General features: G+C 56.7%; 1 protein-coding gene and 1 long non-coding RNA gene across 2 annotated transcripts in view; one reads left to right on the top strand and one right to left on the bottom strand.

Moving 5' to 3' along the window:
• NOL10 (nucleolar protein 10) overlaps nt 1-4755 on the top strand; it is a 65207-nt gene extending 60452 nt beyond the window's left edge. The window contains exons 20-21 of the mRNA XM_016127106.2: nt 3345-3447; nt 3947-4755. Of these exons, the coding sequence (XP_015982592.2) occupies nt 3345-3447; nt 3947-4066 (223 nt within the window). The 3' untranslated portion in view covers nt 4067-4755. The remainder of the gene's footprint in view (nt 1-3344; nt 3448-3946) is intronic.
• A 9052-nt stretch (nt 4756-13807) lies between these two features.
• Nucleotides 13808-14867, bottom strand: LOC118605556. The gene is made up of 2 exons (XR_004952205.1): nt 14616-14867; nt 13808-14432 (listed from the first exon to the last, which is right to left on the bottom strand). It is a non-coding gene; the product is annotated as an uncharacterized LOC118605556 (long non-coding RNA).
• Nucleotides 14868-17425: the final 2558 nt, after the last annotated feature.

Here is a 17425-nt window from a genome sequence, read left to right as displayed (position 1 = left end):
TCGTGCGGCTGAGCCCCGGGAAAGCGGCTTTCCTTTGGGTCGCTCTTTCATCATCAAGGGAGAAAGTAGCAGTCGGGGGTGGTGTCGAAATGTCTAGCGGTGTCACTACCAAGATGAAGCTCACAGAGTGAGGAGCAGGGTGAAGGCTGACGTACTGAGCGGGTGTTTAGCATATTAAGTCTGCGGTGCCCAGATGCCTTCTGGGTAACGTTTGGTACACAGACGGGTACGCAGGAGGCAGGCCAGAGGTATCGGTTTAGGGGATGGCAGCGTTTATTATGTGATCAAAACCACGGCAGTAAAAGGACCGTAGGTGTGTAGAATGCGACGAGGGCTGAGAACGCGGCTCTCGGGAGCAACATACGTTTCTGAGGCTGCGATAAGAACCACACGCCCCTCTTTAGAACAGCACAAGTGCACGCCAAGGAACGCATATAATTTCAGAGAGTCACAAACGTACCGATGGCTTAGAGCTCCGAATTCTGATTTAGAGGACAGCGAAGAGGGCGTGCGGTGAAAATTACTAAGGAGTTGTCGAAGGGGTAGGAGGCAATCTGGGAAGAGCCGGGTACGGAGAGAAAGTCTCAGGGAAGGGCTCGGTACAGGGTTGGGGGTCCACGGAACAAAGGTGGGGAAAAGGCCATTGGGAAGGTTATCGCAGTGCGACTCGTTTCTGAGTCAGCCCGAGTGCGTGGTGGCAGCGGATGGTGTGTTCTGTGACAGTGACGTTTTTCTCTAAAATTCTTTACTACCGGTTACAAAGTAGCCAGAAGCCCGCACACCTGAGCCTGGGTGGGAACGAAGCAGGCCCTGGGGGCCGGGGTGGGGGCGCAGAGGGCAGGCAGGGGGTGCGGGCCGCTGCCACAGCTGACCGGCCCTGGGCCCCGTGCCCGGAAGGCCGTGCGTGTGGGTTTCTGCTTTTCTCCCGTTAGAGTGCTTCATCTTCGGGTGTCTTGTCAGCCGCGCGAGTTCCCGCTCCCCAGACTCTCACGCGGGCAGCAGGCCTCGCCGCGGCTGGTTGGCAGCCACGTCCTGTGAACCGACTTGCAGAGGGAGGGCAGTGGGGCTCGCTTTCATGTCGGCTCCTCCACGCTCGGTCCCCGCGTCTGATCTGCTGCCACGGCCCGGCCTGGAGCCCGGCTTGTCTCTCCACGTAGCTGAGACAGAGCAAGTTGTTACAAGTGCACGTCGAAAGCACATTGAGAGAAAACCAGAATTTATATCCCCTCTCCTGGAGGAAATAGGTCATTCTTAAAAGAGTAGTAATTTCCCACAATTTACTTGAAAAGTCTTTTTCTTCCCAAATTAGTGTTTTCTGTGTCCGACCTTGTCTCAGTGGCTCCATAGTTATTCAGAATTCCTGTTAACTTTAAAACGTCAGCGTTTATAGCTCCATAAGGAACAGAGAAGACATGAACAGGCTGAGGAATTTGCTTAGTCTAACATAATTCATGCTCAGTGCTGCAGTCAGTTTGCACTTTACTTTTGAACTCTTCTTTTAAAAAAAAAAAAAAAGAAGCTAAACTAAATCTTAATTTCATTTTGTCTTGTGGAAGCTTGTCATTCAGAATACCTAATGGCCACATTTCCTGAACAGAACTTTATAAATCAAGTGTGGTGTGACACATGCCTGGAAACCAGAAATTCTTAAATTGGAATCCTGGTTTTAAACTTGAATCCTTACGTGGCCTGGGGCAATTCATTTAATATCTTACCTCCCTTTTTGCCATCTGTAAAGGATAAATACTTCTGTCTCAGGGATGTTGAAAGGATTAATTAGTTAGTCCATAAAGAACTTTGAAGATGAAAAGTACTTTAAAAGTGCTTCTTAATAACATTATTGCTTAGGAAAGAGTGCCACTTTATGCTAACCACTGTACGTCTCAAATTATATAAAGAAGCTATGTTTAGTACGTTATAGCCATCATAAATTAGAGCTGGATCTCATGGTGTGGACATCAAACGTGAGCTCCAGGCTCTCAGAAGAGCGACAGCTCGTCCTCTGACCAGGTGGGAGTCATGTTCTGCTCAGCATCAGGTGCAGAGGTGGAGTCCAGGGGAAAGAGGGCCCTCCCCGCCCTCCCCGCAGACCCTCCCCTCCCCCACTTCTTTGTATTCAGCCAAGGTTTTGAGTATAACTTTAAAGGTGTACATGAGTTTTGTTGGTACAAGGAAGGTTGGAGGGGGAAATATATATATTTTTTATTTTGAAAGGAGAACAGAAGAGAGAACCATGTTTTTCTTTTTTTCCTTCCCTTGCTCCTCTCCTCCCAGTTTCATCCTGGGGACACATGGGTGTTGCCTTTTCCGGGTGGATTAGAGCTGACGTTAAAACTCATCGAAAAGTATCTGTCTTTAGTCTTAATCCCATTTTTCCCCTCTACACTAAGTTAACAAAAAGGGCCAGTCTTGTGATTTTACAATAAAACATTATCGTAACAACACGACAGTGAAGTGTTGTGTTTTATAACTGGTACAGGACTCAGGTTTACCCCGCTGACTTGTAGTGAGGTGTTGGGATGGCCTCGTTATGTAGATCACAGCGGGCTGCAGGGCACAGCCTACCATAACAGGGACGCGGATTATCGAAGGGGACCCTAGAGAAGTTTGACCCAGAAATGAAATGAAACTTAATTTAAATTTTGGGTAAAGTGTGTCAAAAAGAGCGTTCAGGTAAGAAGTTGAATGGAAAGCCTCATCAGAACCGCAGTGACTAGGGCTGAACCAGGAGCTCCCCCTCTGGAACCACCATCGTGCTCGTGGGGTCATCGGGTGGGTTCACGGTCAGAGTCGGTCGTGCTGTGAGTGATGAGTGTGGTCCGGGGAGCTAAGCCCGAGTGGAGGAGAAGTCCGAGTTCTCCTGGCACTTCACTGTGGAGCACTTAATTTGCGGGCACTCCTTTGCAGAGGTTAATGAGTTGCTGAAATGCCCACGCACCCAGCTTGTGCGTGGTGTGGATAGAACATGCTTTAGAGGCGTAAGAGCCACTGACCGCCACAGTAAATGCCGGGCTTCGTACAGGAGTATCGCTGCTCGCATTTTGGCACCAGAAATATGGTTTAGCGAGGTAAGTAGCGACCACCAAAGTATTTGGAACCATCGCGTAAAGTATTAAATTAGTAGGTGTTTCCGACAGCCACCGTTTGACTGTGCACCTGTCGAGTCTAAGCAGTGATCGCCTGAGCACTCCTGATTCTTTCCATGCACTGTTAAGCGAATGCCATTTTGTCACCATGTGCATGAAAGATGTTCCTTCATGCAATCAGTGCTAAGCAGAACATGTTTCAGATGGTAATCAAAACATAATGCTAATTAACGTGATACTATCTTAAATTTCTTACAGTAAAACCCTGGAAGATCGGTTGAAACTTGAAGCAAAGAATGGGACGCTGAGTGTGTCAGATACCACGGTTGGCAGCAAACAGTTGACATTCACGTTAAAGAGGGTAAGTGGTTTTTTAGTCATGGGTGGGTTATGATACACTTTCAGTACATGTAGATATTTTTTGTTTTGTTTTTAAGACAGGGCAAATAAACTAATGGTTCTGGCGTATAAATAAAAGACGGTTCTGTAAGAGAAGTCGATGACATTTCGTGAGCAGTCGCATCTTATGAAGCTGGCTGTTTTATGAGGAACCACTCCCTCTTTCAGACACCCCGGCAGCATCATGTGTTGGTCGAGAAGCCAGACTCACACTTTGTAGCTCAGACTAGCCGATCAGGGCACTTCTCTTACCCCGGGGTTTAGAATGTCTTGTTTTCACAGTGACGATGAAAGCGGGCCCTTGTCCTGCAGCGATTGTCAGAGCAGATTCCAGGGGCCCCTGGGTCACATTCCTCCTGCAGCAGGGCTGCAATTGGTGGTCACGCTGCCAGCATTCTGTCGGTTACCAAACAAGGGGTGTTGGAGTTTTCTCTCTCTTTCTCTCTCATTTTCATTTTTAGTCTGAACAGCAGAAGAAGCAACAGGAGGCGGAGAAGCTGCACCGACAGGAAAGGAAAGCCCTCCGTCGCTCAGCCGGTCACCTGAAGTCCAGACGCAGGAGGGGACGGTCGTTCCACTGAGCCTGGGAGGGCCCCGGTGCACGGCGGGAAGGAGCAGGCCCGCCCCAGGCCGACCACCATTAGAGCACATGGAACACGGGAGGGACCACACGTGTCCAAGGTCTCGTGGCAGTTCTTGACGTGGCAAAGATGTGGCACCTCGTCCCTTTGCCTTCTGGGTCAGACTTCGAACCCCGCCTCCCCCACACGCTGGGCAGAGCGTCGTCCCCAGGGCCCTTTCTGCAAGTTGTTGCTCCGCAAAAACATTATCCTTTGCCCCCTGGCTTTAAATAAGTAAACCAGGTGGTGGTTTTTTAATATCGTGACACGTGTACCACGAGATGCTAAAAGCGAAGATCGATCGTGTCCCGGGAACTTTTTCCGTATAGCGCCTGCTGCCGTTCACAGCTCGGCCTCCCAGAAACTCCTTTCCTGTCCTGCCCGTGGGTGGCGCTGGTCGTGTTCGTGTTTGTAAGTGTACGTTGGTAGGGTGTTGCTTGTTTGTGTGTCTGGCATTTTTTTAAAAAATATTTTTATACCAAGAATATATAAATTAATGGTAACCTAAAATAAGAAATGGAAACTACTGGGTATTCTTTTATATGTGACACAAGGTTAAATACAGATGCTTTCCTTTTTCTGAAGTGCAATTAGAGATAAACTGGCTGGAGAAAACATTTATAAAAATAAATATTTTCATTTGAACAACTTCTTTGAGAAAGACACATTCCTTGAGTGAAGTTGAAAACAGCTGGGTGTGTGTGCACAGTCACCAGGAAGACTCCCGTTGCCCGGCGGCCAGCCCCCTCGTGCCGTGGCACCAGAAGGGTTGCCACCTGTTTTGGCCGCAGGTTCCAGCTCTCTCCCTCTGCAGCGTCTTGTCCCTTAAACTCCCGCTGAGGCCCCTCTGCCCCAGGAAGAGGCTCCGGCTCTCCCGTGGCCCCTGCCTGGCTCCCTCGTCTCCTTCGTCAGGGCGGAGAGGTCAGAGGGACGCTGCTGGCTGGAGCTCCTCCCCAGGGCTTGAGTGGTCGTGCTCCAGACCTGTTTCCTGGGGCCACCGGAAGCCGCTTCCGCTCCTGGCCCCTCTTCCTGTTCTCTCGGGGAGGACCCCCCCTGTGGCTTGGGGAGCCGTTCACCGTGGCGTCAGGCCCCAGAAGCAGGGCCCCAGGCCAGCAGAGGGAGGGCGTCCGCTCTGCGAGACGGGGACTCTTCCGAGACGGAGTTAGCAGTGCCAGGTCCGGGAGCGGGTCTCAGTCCATCCGGGCCCCGGGACGCGGGCAGCAGGGCCGGCCTGGCTCGGGGTCGGATCCCAGCCCTGCAGCCTGCCGGCTCTGAGTGCTGTGGCTGCTTAACCCCTTTGACCCTATAACATGAGCCTGATACTTCGGGCGATGGTCAACTGGGTGCCGACATCAGGCGAGGACCTAGCACAGCGAGGCCCGTGGGTGCTGGACAGAGCTGCTCTCCCCCAGCCCCTTCCCTCCCCTCTGCACGCACGGCCCTCAGCTCACCGTGCTCTGTAACACCGAGGTTACTGGAGCAGCGGCGCCCTCAGCTTTCCTTCTGGGGCATTCGTGAGAGGGCAGGCGGCGGGCCTGCGCTCCGTCTGCGCAGACATTCAAGGCAAACTAGCCGAGAAGATCGTCACAAGGAAGCTGCCTCCAGGCCCCGTCGTTCCCCGGGGATCACTTGAAACAGCCTCGTCTCTTCAAGATTGAGATCTTTGGAGCAGCTGCTACAATCCTCACGTTTCTTTCAAGTCTCCTGTCCTAAAGCTGTTGCCCAGGCCAGACTCCGTCATGTCTGCCCTAGGTCACTTCTTGCCCTGGGCCCTGCTTCCCCGCCAGGAAGCACACAGGTGCCATGCACCCGGGGGAGGCGCAGCCCGACCTGGGGGCTCTTTACCTCAGCACCTTCCTCGGGGTTCCTGAGTGACACCTCTCCCTGCACCCTGCTCCAGACACCCCTCGTTCTCTTACCTGGTGCCTAAGAAATTTTTTCGAACTAAAAAAAAAATCGTTTTCAGCCTTCGGGGCAGTGGTTTCTTCCAGAGACAGGTCGCTTTACTGCATGAAGGCGTTTCACAGAGTCACCTGCTTATTTAGGAAACGAACCAGGTCCTCGCAGCTTCCAGGACACGGCGTGATCTGGCTCCCGCCCGGTCACCGCCGCCCTGACTTCGCTCTTCCAGAACGCTCCGCAGACGGCCAGGGCCTTTGCGGCTGCTCGGCCGTGGGCACCTCGGCGAGTCGTTCTCAGCCCCTCCAGGCGGGGCCCGCCCTGTCAAAGGCTGTCACACCCCAGCTGCCAGCGCTCCCTGTGCCCTTACTGCAACCGATCCCCGACATAACGGGCTTTGAAAAACTGTTTATCGTGAAAAACCCCAAACATATACCAAAGTGGAGGACGTGTGCGCTTCGCCTGCCCAGCTTCAAAAACTAACAGCAAAATCTCGTGTTGTTTCATCTTTGCTCCTAACCGTCGGTCCTGTTATTTTGAAGTATTCTGAGCTCAGACATATCATCCATAAATATTCATAGTGCTTTACGTCTTTGTTATATTGTCTGTCTCTCCACCCCACACCAGAATATCAGCTCCATAAGGGTGGGGAGTTTTTTTTGGGGGGGGGGGTGAGGGGTTTGTTCTGTTCAGTGCTTTGCCTCCGGCATCTAGTATCATGCCTAGCACAGCAGCTAGTCAACAAATATTTATTAAGTGAATAAGATGAGGACTGAAGGCTGAACTTTGGGTTGAAGACCAGAGAGTGGTTCTTACTTGACGAGAGCGGACTCGGAGGGGACGGGCAGCTGGAAGGCCCCGCCGCGGCAGTCCGGAGGGAGTAGGGAGAGGGGTTGGAAACAGCGAATGTAGACAACGCTTGGGAGGAGCTTCCGAATGCAGGGGAGCAAGAAGTAGGACACGAGACCGAGAGAATTTTTTGGAGGGGGGAGAGAAATCCCAGCACGTCCGCATGCCGCTGGGAATAACTCGGGAGAGGAGGGAGTGACTGTCGGGGGACAGTCCCCGGAGTGATACCAAGAAGGCGTGGGACGTCGTGAGGCGTAGGGGTTCTCCACCGCTGCGCAACGAGTTACCCCAGAACTCAGCGGCTTGAAATAACCCTTCCAGTGGGTCAGGAGTCCAGGGGCAGCTTAGCCGGGTGGTTCTGACCCGGGGCCTCTCATGAAGGTTCAGTCAGCCAGGGCTACAGCTGTCTAAAGGCCGGACCGGAGCTGGAAGCTCCCCTCCGAGCTCAGACACGTGGCCGTCTGGTAGGAGGCCTCAGTTTCTTGCTACGTAAACCTCTCCCTAGGGCGGCCCGAGTGTCCTCACAACATGGTAGCTGACTTCCCCCCAGAGCCAGGGATCCAAGAGAGCGAGAGAGACCAGGAGCGAAGACACCGCTTTGTATCACCTAGTATCCGAGGCGACATGCCACCGCGGACCCTTCCTGCAGTTTGCCGCAGTCAGTCGCTAAGCAGGCCGACGCTCAGCGGAAGATGAGGTGCCGTCTTTGAGAAGGGGGTATCGAGAAGGGCTGCCGGACTAAGTACAGGACAGCCAGTCAAATTTGAATTGTTCAGGTGAACGAACAACTTACGAGTACAGTGAGACACTTGCTGGAGCTTCCATGAGAATTTTTTTTTTTTTGACTGAATGCATATGATGGGTATTTCCCCTTTTTTCCAAAGTTATATCTTCAGCATAAATTAAGTATAAAATAGATTTTATAGAAGAAGAAGAGATTTAGTGGTTTTATCAGGAAGGTTAAAAGATTTTGTGATTCTTAGGTAAACTTTCAATGCATTAAAAATCTGGATTTTTTTTTTATTATTATTTGCTTGATTTTGGTTTTGAAAGGACTTTCAAGCCTCACTTTCTCCGGGCAGCCATGAAGCTGAAACAAAATCTCGGAGTTTACGCTGTCATTATTTTTAAGCGAAGGTAGGTAATGGCAGTCACATGCCTTGTTTGACTGTTCGTCTTGTCTCCCATGTTTCACATTCAGTAGGAAGTCCGTCTCTTGCATTTGAAAAGACTAAAAGGAATGTAGTGCAGTTCAAACAGAGTCCAGAGGTAACGAATGTGTTGGGTCTTGGAGTGAATTCTACGTAAAACTTTTGAAAGAGGACAGCAAAGTACTAGAAAATGTGATTTTTAAAGTATTCATATTAGTAAATACTACAAGTAGATACTTGATTATTTCTTTGACATCCCTAATAAGTTTATATATCCAAGTTGGTGTGGATTACCTTTTTCTCCTTGGGAAAATGTGAAGTTGCCTTATATTTGGAGTGTCCCGCTATTTAGGCATGTATAGTAGCTTGATTTAGGCTATTACACATCTTATTGAACATGTAGGGAAAATTCCAGTCCTAATAATTTTTAATCTTAAAATTCAATTTTCATCCACTTGTATGTACATTTTACAGACTTAATTAGTGCCATTAAAAAAAAAAAGTCTTAACGGTTATATTTGAATGAACTATTTGGGGAATTGGGGTGCTACCTTCTCAAAACGTGGAGCCGTCATCATGAGCATGTAACTAGGTGAGTGGAAATTTACTAAAAAGTGTCCCGTTCTTGCCCCGAGAGGTCTGATGGCCTAGAGCCGAGTTTTCGGGGAGACACGGCGCACCTGTGCCGGTGTGGCCACCGGCCGCCCAGCCGCCCAGCCGTCCCGCGGGGGGCGGAAGCCCGCGTTTGCTCCGGCCGTCCTGTGGCGAGAGTCCCGTACGCAGGCTTAGAGGAGGAAGCCGTTACCGCTGAGGGCGGTGGGCTCCAGGCTCTGCGCCTGCCTTGTAAACCCAAAGGGAGCTGCTGCGGCGCTGTAGGGCCGCAGGCTTCCCTGTCGGGCGGTAGGGTGGCCAGCTGTGTTCTCCGGCACCTCGGGGTTTCTCTCGGATTCAGGACAACCATGAGCCCTAGGCCCTCGGGGTTGAAAGGGACTTGCAAGTTCAGCTGGCCGAAGCGCCCACGTGGTTGGACGCCCCCGCCATCTCCCTTCGAACCCAGTCCGGTTTCCGCTCGCTCGCCCAGCTGCCGAGAGGCCGCCTCTCCCTCTCCAGTGCTCCCCCTGCCTCCCTCGCTGGGTGGGCCTCCCAAGGCGAGTGTCTGCATTCCGCCCGCGCAGGCCTTTCTCCCTGTGGGCGCCCACCTTCTGACCCTCCACTCCCTCGTGCACGTGACCCTCGGGGGCAGGCGCGTCTCCCCGCTTTGCCAGAGCTACGACCAGCCCTCTCCCACCCTGCTTGGCACCTTGGTCGGCTTGGCACTGACTTGCCCTTGGCCTCGCTGCTGGCTCCTCCCCTCGCCCCCCACGCAGGTGCTGACGTGGCCCGAGATTTCTTCTTTAAACCTCTCGTTCCTCTTCCTTACCCCGTGCCGCCTCTGCTCAGTGTTCCAGAGCCACCTACCAAGCAGCCTCTGGACCTTCCATCTGTCCCACGTGCCCAAAACAGAGCTCACGGCCCCCACCCGCCCAAATACACGTTCCTCACCACATCCTTCATCCAGCGACCTGAGCCAGGAATCGCGGTTCGTAGCCACATCCACTGAGCGCTTCATGCCTGTGACTGAGCAGAGCCCTGATCTCGCGGGGCTGACGTTTGGGGGGGAGGCAGCATCCAACACGGGGGGACGGAGCATCTGACGAGCGTGCGGGGCCGATGAGCGCCGCGTGAGGCCCCGTCACTGCACTACCCAGGCTGCGTCAGGATCGGCCTCGCTCGAAGGCGTGAAGGAGGGAAGGAAGGGAAGTCGGCCGGGATTTCTGGGGGAGGAACATTCTGGGCAGAGATACTGGAGAAGCCCCCGGAAGGCTTGTAAAACAGCTTCTGAAGCGGGGCCAGGAACTGTGATTCTAACAGCACAGGGCTTTGCTTTGAGAACCGCTGGGCCGGAGCAGAGGCCCTGGGCAGAGGCTGCCTGGGTGTGCGAACGACAGCCTGCCGGCCACCGTGGCCGCGCCGAGTGGCAGACTCTCGTGATGGAGGCCTGGTGTCCGCTGTCTGCCACGGCGGCCCCCCTCTCCTGGGAACATCTCCGAGGCCCCCGCGTGTTGGCCCTGCAGGCCCGGTGTGTGCGGAGCCGCACGGCCCGCCCTCCACACCACCTCCCCAACCCCCTGCCCCTGCCACGTCCTGGCCCCGCAGCCTCTTCTGCACACAGCCGGCGGCAGCGTCTGGGGTCCCCAGACCGCACTGGCAAACGGCCTTTCACGAAGGGCGTCCAGACCCCAGGACGGAGTCTGGCGAGCGCAGGCGGCAGCAGGAGACGAGGAGGCCTGGGTCCGGCCCAGACTTGCTCGCGGCTGAGCTGCTGGTCCGTGGCCAAGTCATTTAACTCATCCGTGCCTTGGTGTCTACGTCTGTGAAATGGGTTTAATAATATCTGTCCCGTGAAGACTTCAGAGGGTGTTTGTGGAGTTTAATGAGTGAGGTCCATTAAACCCAGAAAAAAAAAAGGCGTAACAAAGTGTAAAGCACTGTGGTAATTAGTTCTCAGGGTCTGTAAACCAGGTTGCATCTTGTTTTAAGAGGGTTACCATGACAACAGGTTTGTTTGAAAAACATGCGGAAAAGACGTGGCTGTCCATCTCGCAGCAATCAGTCGACTTTGTTTTGCTGATGTCCGTCGCAACCAGGAGCCTCGACCGGTGGCCTCGCCTCGCGCGGGGGGCCAGCGGCGGCGTGGTTGGGACGGTGCTCTTACTTCTCTCGAGCACGGAGCGGCCCTCGGTGAGCGGCCCTCGGTGAGCGGCTCGCACGAACGCGCTCAGTGCCCGGCACGCCGCCGGCCGCGGGCGGCCGTGGTCCCAGGACGGCCCCACCTTTCCGGCCGTCTCGCCTTCCCGTGGCATCAGTTCCCGGCGTCACCCACGGCTGAAAATGGTCAGTGGAACATTCCGGAAGTTTCCGACGGAGCGCCGTCCTGCGTCGCGAGATGAACGCCCACGCCACCCCTCTCCGTCCCACCCGGCGCGCTCGTCGCCCTCTTGCCCCGCGCCCTGCCTGTGGGTCGCTTCGTGGCCGACTAGGTTATCGGCCGGCCGGCCACGGGGTCACGGTGCCTGTGTTCAAGACACCCCGATCCTGTTTAATCACGGACCCAGATTGTGGCAACTCGGATATGCCGCGGAGAAGCCGTGAGGTGCTTCGCTAAGTGAAAGGTACGTACGTAGAGGGAAACGGATGGGGTCCGTGCCAGCCACGGTTTCGGGCGTCCGTTGGGGATCTTGGAACATATCGCACGGATAAGGGGGGACCTGCTGTACTCATAACCCTGATCGTATGAGGGTTCTCCAGAGAACAACCTGCAGGAGATCCGAGAGAGAGATTTCTGCAAGGACTCCTCCCACATGCTTGTGACATGGAGGCCGGTCCCCAGACCCCCTGATCTGCGGCCAGCCAGCTGGAACCCCAGGATAGTCGACGGTTCCACTCGGAGAACCAGCGGGATCCAGACCCAGGAAGAGCCAGTTTTTCCATCTGAGTCCGAAGGCCGGGGGCCCCTGACGCAGCCTTTCTGTGCTGCTCAGACCGTCACCTGACCGGACGAGGCCCACCCACTCCGGGCAGCCCTCCGCTCCACTCGGTCTGTGGAGACACCCCTCACCGGCACAGCCAGGGTGGCGTTTGACCGAACGTTGGGTGCCTCGTGGCCCAGTCGAGTGGACACATGAAGTTAACCGTCGCGTGGATATTTGTCCCTCGTTACGTGCCAGGCTCGGAACCCCACGTGCAGTGGGCTCCTGGTCCAGCCTTGTCGAACGGATCGGTGAACAAACGGACATGGGAAAGCCCGCTGGATCCGGCCAAATGCTTCACAGACGCTGGGCATGGCTTCAGGTTTGGGCCCAGCTGTGAGGCCAGGGAGCGGATGGGAATAAAATACTAAAACTTCAGATCAGAGGACGAGACTGTGGCCAAGGACACAGCTCGTAAGGAGAGATGTGACGAGGTCGGGTTTGAGGCGAGCAGATGGCCAAGGCGCATTCCAGCCCTGAGAATCGGGTTCGGGGTTGGCGGGGTTTCTCTTCCCTCCTTGAACAAGAAATGTGTTGTCTGTCCAGAACTTCGAAGGAGAAAGCGAACCCCCTCCAAGCCCGGGAGGCCCCCATGGCAGCGGGCAGGGCTCCGTGCTTCTGTGACCGGAACCACAGGGCTGTCCCCGCCCAGAGCGCCCGGACGGACAGAAGCTGCAGTGGCCGTCCCGGCCCCGGCCTCTGCAGGACGCCGGGGGGCCGCTTCCCGCGGGCATGGCCGCTTAGCCTCCGCCCTTCCCGCCCTCGTGTCACTGAGGGGAGAGCCCAGAGTCCCCAGCAGGGTGCTCTGGGAAGTGGGGGTGCAGACCTCATGCTCACACTTTATATAAACCGACTGGAAAAATGTAAGCCTTTAGGGACATGCCCCGAATTCTCAGGAAGGAAAGGATTCGGGCGCACCGGCACAGGCTTCTGGAGGGGCACGGAGGCCAGACAGGGCATGAGGCAGGTGGGGGCCGCGGCTGGGTGCCGAGCGCGAGCCCTGCGTGGGGACCTGGCTCCACGCGGCCCTGGCCCCCGCCTGCGAAGGTGGTTATGGTGAGGACACTGAGGTTCCGGTGGGGACAGAGACCTGGCTGGTAAGCGGCAGAGCCGGGACGTGAGGACGGGGAGGAGGATAACCACACCCTGGGGGTCACGGGGCTGAGACGGACGGGCTGGGCTGGCCGGAGCGGACGCGGGAGGGAATCCCTGTGGCCGACCGAAGCCCCGGAGCGTTCCCCGGCCGATGCTCCTTGCAGCCGAGAAGCAGCTGAGGCAGCGGCGAGCGGCCAGAAGACGTGAGCAGAGGGGGGAGGGACAGACAGTGGAGGACGCTCCTGCCTCGGGCCGGGCTGCCCCGCCAGCGCCAGGCAGCGCTAGCCGCTTCCAGACCTGCGGCTTCACTCACCGAGGGGCATTTCCCCCTGCCGGGGGCGGGGGTGGTAGAGGTGGGTCTTGGAAGAGTCATTGAAGAAGCAGCTGCTGGAAAGTAATTATCTTCCCTCAGGCTTTGGCCGAGCAAGGAGGCCATCGCCTTTCATGCCGTCCAGCTCAGCACGCGAGGAGACCGGCGCACGCTCCTTCCCGTAGGGCGGCTGGCTCTGCGCGCGATCAGATGAAAAAGCTCAGGTTCGGGGGCCAAAATTGACCAGCGGGCGCTTCGCCCCGGAGTCCAGGGCTCTCCCCCGCCTCCTGGCTCTCCGCCCTTCAGCATTTATTATTGTATCCTACACCTGAGCTGTTCAGTTCCCGAGGCCAGCCATTGCCGGTAACCCCATGAACCATTTCCTGCCCCGGCAGGTCCTAGGGGGCCGGGTGTGAAGGCCGCTGAGCCCTACAGGTAAGGGCAAGGGGGGCGGGACAGAATTCCTCATGCGTCTGCCCTGTTCTGGCTCCTGCCGCCCCCTCTGTAGGCAGAGGGGACATGGGAAAGCATGGGGACAGGTCTCATTCCCGTGGGACACAGCGCCCTTAAAGGCCCTCGAGCAGGCCTGCACCCTCGTGAACGTTATCAAACGTGTGGATTGGGAGTGCCGTCCAGGTGACGGGTAACCATAGCAACCCCCAGGTTGCGAGGACCACAGCCACCTCCAGGCCTCCCGCCTGCGGAGCTCGGGGCCCGAACGGCGGCTCAGGGAACCACCGGGTTTACTACATCCGAAAACTTGGAGACGTCACTAAAACTTCCTGGATTCCTTCACCCATAAAGTGGGCTTTTTTTTTTCTGCCTCACAGCTTGGGGGCATCTAATGAGATGAAGCGTGGGAAGAACCTGACAGTGCCTGGTAAGTGCTGGTTTCCCGGTGGGGGTTCCCGTCACCCCGTCCTGGCCCCATCTGGCCAACATGTTCGGCCCCAGGGAGACCCAGCTCAGCGTGGGTTCTGCCCACACAGCAGTCACCAGCCTGGTGGTACCACGGTGGAGTTTCTGCTGCAAACAACAGCCCCCCGAGAGCGGTGCAGGGGCCCCCAATGCCTGTGGGGGGCAGGCGGGGGGTGGGGGGGCGAGCCCCGCCCACCATCCCCATTCCAGGTGAGCGAGGCCTCCGCGTTCAGCAGGTGCTCTCGAGTCACATGCCCTGTTACTGCTTTCTAATCGCTGGCGGTCAGATCCAGAAAGCGACTTGCGAGCCCCCCGCCGGCCCTGTCCACGCTGCCCTCGGCTGCTCCTTCCTGTTAAAACACTTGAGCCCTAGAAGCTGGCGAGATTAGGGGGACCAGCAGGCCCGGAGAAGCTCTGTCCTTTCGGGCTCCTTCCCCTGGGCCTGTGTTTAGGAAGGTCTGTGCAAACACGACTGTTTGGAAACGTCTTGAGATAGGAAACAGAGTCCCAGCTGAGTGTCCAGGTTACGTGAGAGTCTAAAAAAAAAAAAAAAAAAATTAAGATCATTTCCTTCACGCGCGCCAAGCGTGGAGGCCCCGGCCGGTTTGTCCCTCCTGCAGACGACTCGCCTCGTGCGTCCCGCCCCATCGTCCTCTCTGGCGTGGTCTGCGCACATGAAGGGGCAGCAGACGGGGGCCCCGGGCCAGCCTCGTGCTCACCACAACCCCGGCCCTTCCCCGGCCAGGCCCCGGCCTCCGTGCTAAGCCAGCTTCCCTCTGCTCACGGAGGCTTTTGCCGAACCAGAAATGCCAGTCATCAGACAAGTATCGATGACCTTTGCATGGGGGGGTGGGGGGCGGATGACTCGGCTGTTTTAACAACGTTTAAGTGCGTAGTCCAATGGCAACAATCACACTCTCACTGTGGTGCAAACGTGACTCAGCTCTGACCACGCACGGGGAGACGTGGCGGAGCCGCTGGGGGTGCAGAACCTCGGCTCCTAAAGGACTTTCTGCAGCCGGGCCGCTTCGCCGGCTCAGGCCGCCCCCTGCCAGACCATCATGCAGGAGAAAAGGCTCCTGCTCTAAGCCGCTGGCCTTTCTGGTCTTCCTGTTCCTGCAGCGCTGCCCGCAGCCCCGGCGACGAGTCTCAGTGCTCGGCCGGCACCCCGGCAGCACCGCCAGCAAGGACCACGCCGTGCCCACGGCACGCGCCACCTGGACGCGGCAGGCGCCGGGGCTCCGTCACCGCCGCAGAGTCGCGGGGCTGTGGGACACTTCCCGCCAAGATGCTGCTTCGGCCGCGCGGGTCGCCCTGCTGGGCATGAGCTCCCCTAGTCCTCCTCGGCCTGCTCCTCCGAAGGACCCAGTGCAGAGGCCGAGCGAGGTCCTAGCAGCAGGGCGTTCAGAGTCCCGCGGCCTCTGTTTACTCGCGGTTGGTTTGAAGGTGCTTGAATAATAAGTCCTCGTTGGCAGCACCACGTCAAGAGCCGAGGAACAAAAATATGACAAAAACCAGCCTCAGAAGTCTCTCTGCCTTTCATTCGCAAGGGAACATTCCAGAAGACCCCAGTCTGTCTTAATTTCTTCGTCTACTCTTTTTATCTGTCGCTCGGCCACGCCCTTCGTGTTGCCTTCCAACCATGTTTTTCCGTTTTTCGCAATACAGAGAAGCTGAGAAATTTTCAAAATCTTTAAGCTCTGGTTCCTTTTTGCTCGATGAAGCCGTGCCCGAGTCATGCGTCTCGTCTCGCACGGTACTGAAAGCAGTCGGGAGGAGCCGGGCCTCGCCTTCCCCGCCGCGCGGAGGGCTGAGGCCCCAGGTCCTGGCCCGGAAGGCCTGCCGTCCCCAAACGCTAGCCCGCGAACACGGTTCAGCCGCGGTCGCAGCCGCCCTTCAGCGAGGGTCCCCTCTCCTCCAGTCTCCCGCACCGTGCTCCTTGCTCCCATCCGAGACCTCGTCGGAAGGGCCTTCGCCCTCCGTATTCCCTCTCGGGTTCCGTTCGTGGTCTCCTCAGCGTCCTCTCAGGTGACCGAGACTTCCCCGGCTCTCACCAGAGTCGCCCACAGCGTCTAGAGTTCCAGCAGGCACCTCAAAACTCTGACGGCGTCTACCGATCGCCCGGTCCCAGGGCCGCTTCCACGTTTGGGGGTATTCGTTACAGACCTCCCTGCCTCTCGGCACCCGTGGTGGGGCTCGTCTCCACGGTTTGACTGGAGCACGTGCCCCCCCCCCCCCGTGTCCTCAGGCCTGTCCAGTGTGGCCGAGGCGGGTGAGGGAGGACATGGCCACACCACAGTCCTCCCCCCCGGGCTCCCGAGCTACCTCCCCACCCCCGGGTCAGCCCCGTCCTGCAGGCCCCCCACCCCGTGCCTATCAGCACCCACCAGCTCTGGGGCCGGAGCTCTGTCTGCAATGCTGGCTGGGTCTCTGCGGGACGCTGGATGGGTCTCTGCGGGCGCAGTTTCATCACTCAGGGAAGCAATGACTGTGATATTAAATAATTGTTAGGAAAAGGGAGAACAAAGCCCACGCCAGTCTTACGACACAAGCTATGATGCATTTGAAGGAGATGGGAGGCTTACCCGTGTGAGTCATACCCCGTTTATTTGTCGGATTTCTCCAATTGTGCAAACATCCTAATTCCTCATCTAATGGGTGTTTGCCACCCACAGTCCGGCTCCAGGGATTTGGGCCTTTGTTGTCACTGAGTGGGTTTCAGCTTCACCTTAGACCCCACGGGAACTGGGAAGCACTAGGTAGTGAGCAGCGCGTCAGAGGGAAGATGCAAGCCAAACGTAAAGGGCCCAGCCCCGGGACCGAGGGCGCTGCTTAGTGCGGCCTGGGGGCATGACAGGGCCGCCAACGGCAGCTCCGTCCCTCTGCTGCGTTAGCAGGCCAGGGCTGAGGCAGCCCTGAGCCACCAGGCGTGGGTGCCGGGACCCTGTTCTCTCAAAGCCTCGGCTAATTGGCCCTTGTCTAATTGCTGGTGAGTCACGTTGCATAATGCCCCTTAGAGTGACACCACAATTTAATATCACCTCAGCTGTGGCGGAGCTCAGCTCCTCGGCATAAAGGAACTTGGGGCGCTTTCTGACCGCACCTGACACCATCTGTTCGAATAACTTCCCGCCATTATCCCTGGAGGGCTGCTCACCACAATAGAAAATCTGAATTTCGGGCATACTTCACCTTCGCTCGGACCATAGTGAAAGCTCGGAATGCCGGGGGCCAGGCTGGACCGGCCTGGCTCGGGACGGAGCGGTGACCGTGTGAGGAAACCCAGGCTCGGAGAGTGGATGGGTGGGGCAGGGCTACTCGCCCACCGGCACCCTCACGCCTCCGGGACCACACGTCCACACGGGCTCCAGCATCCGTCCTCCCCGCTCTGACGCGCAGTGCCCCAGCCCTGGACGTAGAAAGAGTCCAGGGCGCCCAGGGAAGTCTGAATCTCAGACGAACAATTCCCCAGCATAAGCACGTCCCAGCTTCTGGACCGCACACTGACATTCGCGTGGGTCCGAGGACT

This window comes from Rousettus aegyptiacus, unplaced genomic scaffold, assembly GCF_014176215.1.
Source record: "Rousettus aegyptiacus isolate mRouAeg1 unplaced genomic scaffold, mRouAeg1.p scaffold_m13_p_7, whole genome shotgun sequence".
NCBI lineage: Eukaryota > Metazoa > Chordata > Mammalia > Chiroptera > Pteropodidae > Rousettus > Rousettus aegyptiacus.
Note: the sequence above shows the minus strand (reverse complement) of the source record. Positions and strands in the feature narration are given on the sequence as shown.